The 12,153-nt window shown below is 41.6% G+C and overlaps 1 protein-coding gene across 2 annotated transcripts in view; it reads right to left on the bottom strand.

Annotated features, from left to right (window-relative positions):
* The window catches only part of LOC126332527 (leucine-rich repeat-containing protein 15-like), an 889,610-nt gene that overhangs the window by 39,803 nt on the left and 837,654 nt on the right, over positions 1–12,153 (bottom strand). For both annotated transcript variants that reach the window (XM_049996616.1, XM_049996615.1), the window contains one exon: positions 1,220–1,498. In XM_049996616.1, the coding sequence (XP_049852573.1) occupies positions 1,220–1,498 (279 nt within the window). The remainder of the gene's footprint in view (positions 1–1,219; positions 1,499–12,153) is intronic.

A 12,153-nucleotide genomic window follows, 5' to 3' on the forward strand; every position in this document is an offset into this window, starting at 1 on the left:
AATTCTAATTCCCTTGTCATGCTCCAGACCTCGCGCCAGCCTGCGTGAGCTAAAACGGTGTTGGCTCTCCTGCCAACCACAACATTTTCAATTGGTGAGAGACCTGGAGAATGTGCTGGCCAGGGCAGCTCAAAGTGCCGTCAATGTGTACAAGAGGTGACAGAGACGTGTAACCAATGGCGCCCCATACTATCAAGCCGGGTGATACGCCAGTACGACGGAGATGCATACACGCTTTCAATGTGCATTCACCGCACTGTCACTAAACACGGATGCGACCATCAACATGCCGTAAACAGAACCTGGATTCATCCGAAAAAATGACGTTTGGCGTTCATGCACCCAGGTTCGTCGTTGAGTAGACCATCGCAGGCGCTCCTGTCTGTGGTGCAGCTTCAAGTGTAACCGCAGCCAAGGTCTCCGAGCTGATAGTCCATGCTGCTGCAAACGTCGTCGAACTGTTCGTACAGATGGTTGTTGTCTTGCAAACGTCCCCATCTGTTGACTCAGGGATCGAGACGTGGCTGCACGATCCGCTACAGCCATGCGGATAAGATGCCTGTCATCTCGACTGCTTGTGATACGTGGCCGTTGGGATCCAGCACGGCGTTCCCTATTACCCTCTTGAACCCACCGATTCCATATTCTGCTAACATTCATTGGATCTCGACCAACGCGAGCAGCAATGTCGCGATACGATAAGCTGCAATCGTGATAGGCTACAATCCGACATTTATCAAAGTCGGAAACGTTATGGTACGCATTTCTCCTCCTTACACAAGGCATCACAACAATGTTTCATCAGGTGACGCCGGTCAACTGCTGTTTGTGTATGAGAAATCGGTTGTAAACTTTCCTCATGTCAGCACGTTGTAGGTGACGCCACCGACGCCAAACTTGTGTGAATGCTCTGAAAAGCTAATCATTTGCATATCACAGCATCGTCTTGCTGTCGGTTAAATTTCGCGTCTGTAGCATGTCATCTTTGTAGTGTAGCAATTTTAATGGCCAGTAGTGTAATTGAGGACGTTGGTTGTGAGTGACCCTCTGAGATGAAGTGACTGGTACATGAGAGGAAGTTTTGGCGATCCGCATCATATCAGTCAGAATTCTGATGAAAATAAAAGTGGCATTTCTTGCTGTAAGACAGACGCCACAATAACTCAACGAAGAACAGGAAACACTGCAACGTACAAACTTGGACGCGACTGGTGCTTACCTGGACGTCCTTGAAGACTTCAGGATTGAGGTCTCCGAGCCGGTTTCCGCTGAGGTCGAGCTCTGTGAGTTTGCCCAGCATGAGGAAGAGACGCGGGCCCAGCTCGGCGAAGCGGTTCCTGGCCAGCGTGAGCACGCGCAGCTCCTGCAGGTGGCGGAACGTGCCGCTCGGCATCGACTCGATGCGGTTGTCGTCCAGGTGCAGCGCCTGCAGCTCGGCCAGCCCGCGGAAGTTGTGGTCCAGCACGTGCGAGATGTTGTTCTCCGTCAGGTTCAGCACCTGCGCACACGCACGTCTCTCACCTCACACATGGTGCTCCTGCTTTCAAACGAGTATAGGAGAACGGTACAAAGTACGCAAAAAATAAACTGCTAAAAATTAAAAAAAGTTATCACTATACTACGTATTGTGAGATCTGAGTTTCTTCCGACGTACACAATGTTCAAATAACTTACGGGAATGTAGGCGGGTCACGCCATCTTTGACAACCGTTGATATTTTAACCAACGGAATGAGTTAACGCAACCTGAGCAGCTGTTTAGTGATTCTCACTATCGATAACGCCTGGCGCCGGACATCTGTGGCCGGTGTGGTGGCTCTACTGTTTACAGTGTGTGTGTGTGTGTGTGTGTGTGTGTGTGTGTGTGTGTGTGTGTGTGTGTGTGTCTTATCTTTCCGGAACTGCGCTGCAAACCAGTGTTGTAAATCTTCTCGCATACTGCTCTCCTGCTTCAGTTTCGGCTTGAATATTACAGTATGATCTCCTGCCGTCCGCATCTCGTGGTCTTGCGGTAGCGTTCTCGCTTCCTGCGCACGGGGTCACGGGTTCGATTCCTGGTGGGGACAGCGATTTTACCTACTTCGTGATGACTGGGTGTTGTGTGTTCCTCATCATCATTTCATGATCACTGACGCGCGCAAGTCGCCGAACTGGCGTCACCTAAAATGAACTTGCAATATGGCGCCCGAACTTCCTCGTATGGGGCCTCCCAGCCAACGATGCCATACGCCATTATTATTATTATTATCATCTCCTGCCCAAATATCGGCAGTTGTCGACGACGTCAACCCACTGTATACCTGTAAGTTACTTGAACATCTTTCGTATTGCAAGTTCTGCATCTATCATCTACGCCAGAATGATACGTGGCACGATGGTGGAAAATATTACACTTATGGATCAAGTAGCTAAGCTCTTGTGATATCAAGCAGCCCAGAGAGTAGGACGTTGCTCACTTCGACGCTAGTCATCCTGTCCTATACTTTCATCTCTGCAACCTACATTCGCTTCAACCTCTCTGACTAGAAATTTTGCCCTCTCACTCTTCCCTGTATTACCAAATACGCTAGTAGTTAATGCCCTAGGATCTACAATTACCAACAACTTAAAGTGTAACGATAGCACAGAACTACAGACTACGTTTTATTTGCAGAGCACTTCCAACATGCAATAGGTCTACCACTGAGTCTACCTACACCACGCTGTCCGTCCTTCTCTACATTATTGTTGTTCTGTATGGGATTCGTACCAAATAAAAGTAACGGAGGGCATCGAAAGGTGCAAAGAAACAGATCTTGTTTTGTAATATCACGTAATAATGAGAAGACTGTCACCAATAAGAGCAGTGAGTTGGTTTGGTAATCCTTAAAACAAAGGCGTTTCCCGTTGGGGCCAGGTTGTTACCGAAATTTCAGTCAACAGCTTTCTCCGCAGAAGGCAAAAACATTTTGTTAACACTAACTTAATTAGGAAGGAGTTATCATAGTGACAAAATTAGGGTAATTGGATCAAGAACGGAAAGATTTAAAAGTGTTCGTTTTTCCAGCTCACTGTTCCAGCGTGAAACAGTAGAGAAATAGTCCGAAGGTAACTCTCTGAATCCTCTGCCTGGTATTCAAGTGTGAAGTGCAGAATAGTCAAGAAGATGTATATGTAAAGTACCTGTGAATATGTGCTATCAGTGTATCCATTATTTTAGTGCTGCTCTGCTATGAAAGTCTTTTGTCCCTAATTCGATGCTGCAGGTCTTCAATTATTATTATTATCGAATCTACGCAGTCCATCTCCTCCATCCTTCTGTAACAGCACATTTTTAAATCTCTAATTGACCTCTTGTGTGTGGTGTTTATTTCCCCATTTCAGTTCCGTACGAGGGTACAACTACTATCATGATAAAACAGTCAGAGGACGTATTATATTAGTCTCCAGTCTACAGCAAGAAGACGAAAAACTATTCCACAATAGTGCAGTAGCTGAGCGAAAATAGTTAAGACACTGAAGACACTCAGTCCACTCAAAATATCACGTGTTCCATGGTAGAGGACCTGCTTCCGTGTAAAGGTACAACATGGTAAGGTTCCAAAAATATAGGGCTTAACCGTCCACAAGTTATGTAATTAGTTTTAAAAATATACTCAGTTTTACTCACCATAGGATTATGTGACTTTCATCTTTAATACAGTTATACAGCACTTGAATAATACGAAGCTGTGGTAGTATTTACAAAGGCTGCACAGTACACAATCTGACGTCTCACAACAATAAAATGAGAAGAAAATGGCGGGACCGACTTATTGCAGTCTCTGGTGCGCATTCCCTCACGTGATTATAATTGGTCATTAGATTGAGACACTGAAAATGATATACCATGTGCCCCTAGGTACACTATGCACTAGAAATAACTCTCTCGTCCGCTGAGAAAAGTTTTTCATTAGGTATCCACTACGTCAGGCATTCATTACCGCAAAATATTTTATTGTATTCGAGCCAACCTTCATTTCTAACCAATATTGCTGTAACCAATAGTGCAAAAGAAATTAATTTTGAAGGTGTATTTACTATAGCAAAAAATGCATGAATTCTTCTGTAGTAGACTTAGAACAAATTATTCAATTACTTACAATATTTTGTAGAATTCAATAATATCATTCACTTGAAATAGAAAGACCATCGTTAAGTGCTTTCAGACCAATAATTGTACACAATTGCCTAATTCGGCTACTTCGTCAGATTTACAGAAGAGCCATACAAATACCAACATAGTACCGTAAGTACATGCAAGCCATTTATTTGGAGAGATGTAAGGCATAACCTCTCGAAGGAGCGTATATGAATATCATACAGTCCGAAACGCAGCGGTTCACGTTTTGGCAACATGTATTTACTGACAACTATATCGTACGTTCTTCAAGCAAGCTCGACATGCAATATCCTGTAAGCGATATCTTATCATGGAGAGGCAGTTTATGAAATTTAGTCAGATCTATCGTGGAAAGTAATCTCAGACCCTCAGCAACCTGATGGAAGAGTATGGAAATGGGCCAGAACTGGTTCGGTGATTGATCACAAATCTGCATATAAATCAAACCATAACAATGGGGAAAAACAAGGGAGGCTATATGGCCAAGGTCACAAAGGAATCATAATACGGCAGTGTTTTCTTCTTGTTCGAATTCAATATTTATGCAGAATCCTTAACCTGCATATCCCAGTAAATTTTCATTAAATCATCACAAGTAATGCACTCCAATAATTGAAAGGTCAAGTAGAAACAAACAACTAATGGTCGTATACAGTGAAGTTTCATAACTTTACACACAATTAACACATATAATCTGTTAAATAATAGTTTCATCGGTTTACAGCCGGCAAAAAAATAAAAAAAAATATACGAAAATGGAAATCATCCCACCCACTGCACAATTAAGAGGTCGCACTTAACAGTGAATGAAATATAAGGAACAATTAACAGCTGTTCACATAATGGTAAACGACAGGCGCAAGTCATTTAACTAACAGTACGTCGCTACCACAGACGAAATACCTGTCTAAGCAAAAACCAGTACTAAGCGGTTACACTTAACAACAGATCAAGAAAGTTTGAGATAACTTTTTACACACACATAAAATACAACACGCGATTTTTTCGCGGGTATCATACATAGCTGAAAAAAATTCGTGAAGTACCAGGACACGAACCTAGGCTTTATGGTTTTCGCAGGCGATCACCTTACCAACTGTTTATCCTAGAACGATTCCCTGCCCAAACCTAAATCTCAGTTTCACTACACCAAACACTAACATGCATATTGGGAATCGCACAACCACAAGGGGACCGAGGCTCATTGACTGAGAGGGCAACTGCAGCTCATGTTACATTCCTGTTTATTTCATATTACAGAAACTGTTATGCTATGGAAAACATTCACCTAAGCATCCACTAGTCCCATGGTAGTAATAGAAGTCACCATGACATCTAGTTTGTAGTAGGCAGACTAGGGCAGAACCAGCACAGAGTGCATAATAGTCAGATATACCCACTCCTCGCTCTGCCTCCTCTACGACAGTATGCGAAGTTGCCAGGTTTCTCTCTCCACTCCCACTTATGCCGCTGCCATACGAAAATTAGTCCATGTATAAAATGGAAGGAGAAGTAAAAAAATGGAGGAAAATCAAATTTCAGTGGTGGAGGGGGGGGGGAGAATTCAAAAATAGCCCAATTGTGCCACTGGAGTCAAATCATAAGTTGTATTCTACGTTGGTAATATTGGTTAAATTAACGGAAACGCTCTTCTACATGCAATACCTCGAAACCCGCTTCCAGCGGTCACAAGCAGCAATGAACACACATAGGAAGCAGCTCTATTGTCAGGTATGAGTTCTTTTCTTCTTCAGTTGCACATCAGATGTCCAAAGTGCATGCGTTGTTAAATTGTTGTTCTGTGCGTTCCTTCGTGTTTCAGTGAAGGAGTCTGAGATGGGTGATAACCAAAAAACCAGTACTGACTATGGATCAGAAACTATGCACAGTAATGTGACTTGATAATGGAGCCGCAGCCAAAACTATTGCTTTGGAATTGAGTAGGAAAAGCACCATTCGAGACTGGATGTTCGGCAGGAATCAAACCAGTCTTTACAGATTTCCGGCCTACCTTGTTTTTTGTTATGTGGTTGCTTGACATTCCGCCACATTGGGCTGGACACAGGAGAGTCTACAGTAACCAACTGTAATATAAGATTCAATCGCGCTACAGTGGTTTGAGGAGGAATGTTGATGACTTAACCATCATGTGCGCCTGGTCTGAATGCATCTGAAACGCAATTTGCAGGAGTTGTGTAAATATATCTGTGAGATACCTCTAGAAGAAACTGCTGAATAATTGATTCGTTTGCATGCTACATCTGCTGACAGGCGTAAACCTAGCAACAGACCTCACTATCACGACCATACACAATCGTCGTCAGCAAAAGACTTCCGAGAGAAGCCTTTGCTGAAAGAAACATAATTGCATTCATCCGAAATAATTTGGAAATTATGTGGAAGTATACAGTGTCTATGTCTGATAATTAACTCGATACACCTTCAGGATAGGTGTCGTAATACAAGGGCTTAATCGTGCTACATTCGTTTGAAGGTGTGTGTAGAGTAGTTGACTATGATTGTAGTCTCATACAAAAATTTGTGGCACCTCTCTGACTTGCTACTATAACTTTATGTTATTTGGTGCAGTGTACTGTAGTTAGGTACAGAGAAACAGCAGGGATTACCCTATAGTGAAAACTTTCAGCATTAGATAAATATATACACTAGTACATAATTCACTTGAGAGATATAGTGCCGGTAAAACTGTGAAATTGCATGAAGCATATTAAATCTTTATCATATGATCATGAACATTTTTCGCAAATACAGTGTAGGCGTTCTTGGACTTCGTAAGTTACAGGAAGCAAATCGAAGACACATTGTTGGAACTATTCTCGGAAAGCACCATGTGCTGCAGAGGAAAATCATCACAGATGAGCAATTATATTCTGCACTATTTCCTAGAACTTTCATTCCAAAAAACATTAACAAGCCGCTATATCACTGTTCTCCTTTCAAATTTTACCTAGATTCTAGCTAATGTATACACTGCACAAGATCCCTTGTTGAGGAAAACATATTCATATCACTGTAAATTACTTAAAAACCTTGTGGAAACCTCTGATGTCGGTACTAACATCAACATTTGTCAAAAACTGTGGAACACTCAGTTCCTTACTTTTTGTGGTTTTGAGTCCACCACAGTAATGGAAAAGCCTTAACATTGCAACCTAATGCCTTTGTTCTGCACATATCAGATTTATACCTATTAATTTCTACAGGTTCTGCTACCTATGGTGTTCTCCCAGAAACAATCCAATTCTTGAATTTATAGAGGTTATTATGAATTGTCGGAATGAAAAGATCGATCCGCTGAACTGGAAAGGGACGCAGTTTTCGTAATAACTGGATGCTCTATGCCACCCAGAAAACCTATCAAAGACTTCCGTCATGCAGCATCGACGAGTAATACAAGTAACAGCACGGTGCAAAAGTAGTGAGATAGTGTGCTCCCGTTGCCTTGCCATTTGTACTCAGTCACGTGATGTGCATCGTCAAGCTAATGCGTCGTTATTGAACTGCGACATACGATTCAATTTAATGCTAAAGAGAACCTCCTCAGCTGCGACACTGTGGTGTGCAACAGTAATGGATGTGTCAATTCCTGCAGTGTTTTTAAAACTGAGGCGTGTTTAAGACTTCAGAAACACATATAAAAGTGATGCATTGCGGGAACAAAGAGGCCAGATACCGTACAGTTATAATCAGCCTTGCTCTATGTGGGAATTCGTGTAGTCTACTATGGTGGGATATTCAGTTCGCACTGGACAGCAGATGTTTTCCTACGTGCCAAACTGGAGGCAAAATTGCATTATCACAGGACTTCTGCCTGCCTGTCGGCCAGGAGACTGCATGACATCATGTGGACTGTTCTACACGATAACTGCTCTGACTTGAATGGAGGCAGTCGACCTAAATGTGTACGTCTCACCGGTGGTGGCAGGTCAGTGCTTGTGCGAACACCCCCAGCCCAGTCTGATGGTCCTCCAGAGGCTTGATGGTTGATGATCACAGAAGTTCAACACCTGAGCGACGTGTCTCGGAGTCAGCAGAGTGGCAATGCAGGTCAACTGGCAATCGACATGTCCTGATACTGCATGGCAAAGACCTAAAAGGCGCTAATGTAAGTTAAATTCTGAGTGTAAACCTCTCCTATTCCTGTCCCACACATTCAACAATTGGTGCCTGGAAACCGTATATGCTGTGCCAAGAAGCTATACAGTGTTTAAAGTTGGAATTAATGGTCTAGCTCTGATATCAAAAAGGTTTCCCATCATTTCAACCTTACGGTTTGTGAATGTATCACCATTTTACGCCTAGGAACTAAAAGTAAGTTAGCAGAAAAGTCCAGTCTGGATACTACCTATATGGTGAAGAATATAGTTATGTAGCCAACAGCATAATGCTGAAAGGCTTGGACCTGCGTGAGAAAGTCACTGTTTTTTTTATGATTGTGGTTAGCAGTCTAGCATCTCACCAGGAGAAATCCAGACTGGTTACTGCTCTTAGGGTGAAAAGTATGTTTAGGTTTCCACAGGCTTTGACTTACTTCCTTATTCCAGCATAGAGGTTTTGACATGCCAGGGAACTGAGAATCACATGGTGGGAAAATACCCTTCCTCTCAGGTGAGGAAATGCACTTTGTTCTTGCAAAGAGGGAGGGGGATGACCTTGGGAGACAGCGCTCTTCGTCCCAGAATCATTGGCTCACAGGGGAAGAAGAAAAAACATACCTTGTTTAACAGGCAGGCTCGGACCTGCAGAGGAAACAAACATATTTGTCTCAGGTGTGTGATATCTGTGGATACCTGGCAACAATACACACTCTCTACTATCCTGAATTCCATAGCATAAAATACTATCTTGGATATCCCAACAATTTAATCTTGGGACAACTGACCTATTTCCACAGTGGCACTATAGGACTGAGATGAAAACTCACTAGCACAATTTGGCAACTTTTTAAATCTCCTGTCAGATTACTTAATTTTCCGCTACTTTTTTTATTGCTGATTGTTTTAAATTTGATTTTATGTGTGGTTTTTGTTAAGTGTGAATGTGTTATTGTTTATGGGAGTGGATTTTTTTGTGTGTTTATGTATTTCTCTATATATGTGTGAGAGAGAGAGAGAGAGAGAGAGAGAGAGAGAGAGAGGGAGGGGGGAAGAGAAGGAAAGAAGGAGAGAAGGAGAGAGGGAGGGAGGGAGGGAGGGAGGGGGATGGGAAGAAAGTAGGGAGGAAAGGAGAGCGAGAATTCATTGCTTATTTGCTCTGGTTGTGTTCCACTTTTCTGTTGGTATTGTTTTTGTGGCTAATATGGTCAGTGAGTTATTTATTACATTGATTTCGTCATTAATACTTCCTTTTTCATGGAAAGAGCTCCTTGGGTATGAAAGGTTTTGTTGTACTTCGTCACTGTAGTAATTTTATGTTCTGTTCCATGTTGGGTGCCTCATGATGGCAGTACTGCACACTGTAAACACACACATGTTCAACACACAATGAAACATAGTAATGAATGTGCGTGTAAAAAAAAAAAAAAAAAGGAAGAAACGCGGGAAATCGGCCCTCTGGAATCCAGAGACCGAGCAAACACATATCCAGAGACATACAGCCAAACACGTGGTCTAGCAAGATTGTAAGTTGCAAGTGAAGCGAACTATAATTTAACCCCACGAATCTTGTGCTGCAGAAGTTGTTTATAACCCGAAAAACAATCGCAAGACACGAGGAAACGTAATACAGTAATATACTTATCACTACCACATAATTCATTTGTCATACGTGTAAAAAATGTATTACAGACCACTGAAGACGCTTCATAAATAAAAGAAGCGAAACGCGTACGGCAGGAAACCAACTGCCTTTCATTTAATTACAAAGGTGGAACTTTTCTCCCTGGATTTTGAGGCAACTAAGGAACGACGGAAATGTTTAATTGTGGGAAGCAGCCTTGTGGAATCTTTTGAGACACATATCTTGTGAACTAGTTTTCTGTGGAATTTATAAATTCAGAAGATTCAATGAAGAAATTGTTTTATTTGATATTTAAAAGTAACAATAAGGCCAATTTCAAGAGGATCAGATAATCAAAATTTATTTTTTATTTTACTGAAGTGAACAGGCCGTTGTACGATACTTCCTTCAGTACACTGACGGAAGACCGTTCAGTGGACACACTGTGTATACGTTATTGAATACAGGCGTGTTACGATATACACAACTGAAATGCAAATACGTATTAAGTCCTTAATTAAATCAACTCTTAAGCTGCTTACAATATTCTCTGTATAAAATTACTTATAATCTTCTTTACTTCAGCCAGTGACCTTCATCCTCATGGTTCTCTTTCCTTTCCTTTTACTTGTCGGCCATGGCTTCAAATACTAGCGGCAAGCATGATCACAGCGAAATTTAAGCAAGTTTTCGTAATGAATGTATTATGAGTATTTTAAGGAGCTGCAACATCTATGAAAATACTACACGAGACAAATAGTAATATTGGCAACCATATATCCTATTATGTAAAATAAAGAAAAATTGACTGATATTCGTGTAACACCACGAAACATGTTAGGAAAACATTGAACTACGGAACATCTGTTACGCTGAAGGCAGAATTATTCAAGAAAGCACGGTCGAAAAAATCAATTCAAGGTAAGAGTACTTGATTGTAACTGACTATAGAGCTACTCACTTGTGTTCGCTTATTTTATCCGCTTGAAGAAGGAATGGTGACGTTAAGCACGTGATTTAAGTCAACTGCGAAGCAGCTGTTACATTACACTCCATAAATGGAGCGTCACAGGAAGGCTACATATATTGCAATAGTACTGCATGTTGAAAATAAGGAAATGCAATGTAGTGATACCCAGAAATCTGCATGTTATCTGTTACATCGGGAAAGGCACACATTTAATGTCGGACTGTCCTCTTAATTCTTATGTTTTAGATTTTAGTGGCTCCTTCTCTCCTTGCAACAGTAGTTACCCGTACTGATATGACATTATGACTGCTATCCTGTTTCACCATACGCCTGTTTAGGCTACAGCGTAACAAGAGGTGAGAGAGTCAGATATGAAGAGAGCAGCGGGCTTATGATGGAGAACAATTGTATGTTGCAACCCTCATCTCAAGCGAACAATGATTTCATCGCCAGTTTTATTTATACGTAATCTCGATTTCCTTATTTCTATGTGTAACGTGCTACCACTCGTGTAAAACACACAACGCTTTATTCATTTGTTAGATCTTGCGAATAACAAATACAGGTAAACTGGTAGATTCTGTCTTCTAGATTGCCGAAAGGTGTTCGTCATTGTACGATATCATGAGCTTCCACTGAAGATACGATCAAACGTAGTATCTTATCAAGTATGTATTTGGCTCAAGGTGAGGTGTACTTGACAACCGTAGTACGTCGTAACGGAAGGTGAAAGTTCTAAAGAAATGAAAGTAACGAAATCTGTGTCCCTTGAAAACGTAATAATATGTCCAATGTTCTCAATATACATCAACGACATGTCAGATGGGATCAGAAGCATTGTAAGATTGTTGTCTGGCGATGCTACTGCGTACAGTACGATGTCACTGTCGAACCACCTTAAGGTACTCTACAGGGACTTTACGCTAGATTGAACGAATTGTGACTCTTCAAATAGAGGCAAATGTTGGGTAACAACCACAGTAAAGCGATAGAAATTGATAATGTGAGGTTCAGGATTTGTGGTAAACATCTAGAACACGTTGAATGGGTGGTAATAATAAAAAACATATGAAATACAGCGATTACTTATAGCAATAAGTATTTAGGATGGCACATGGAAGACAAATTGTTGGAATAGCACTGCAGGGGTTGGACAAGACAAGTCAAACACCGTGAGAAATGCTGATGATAACCAAGCCTGAAAGTCAAGCTGCCGTATTTGACCATGCAAGTCACCTGTGTAGTGCTTTCAGTACATTGAAAGTATCAGTCGTAACCAGAACAGTATTTTACTTTTGCCTAAG

Source organism: Schistocerca gregaria, chromosome 2 (assembly GCF_023897955.1).
Source record: "Schistocerca gregaria isolate iqSchGreg1 chromosome 2, iqSchGreg1.2, whole genome shotgun sequence".
NCBI lineage: Eukaryota > Metazoa > Arthropoda > Insecta > Orthoptera > Acrididae > Schistocerca > Schistocerca gregaria.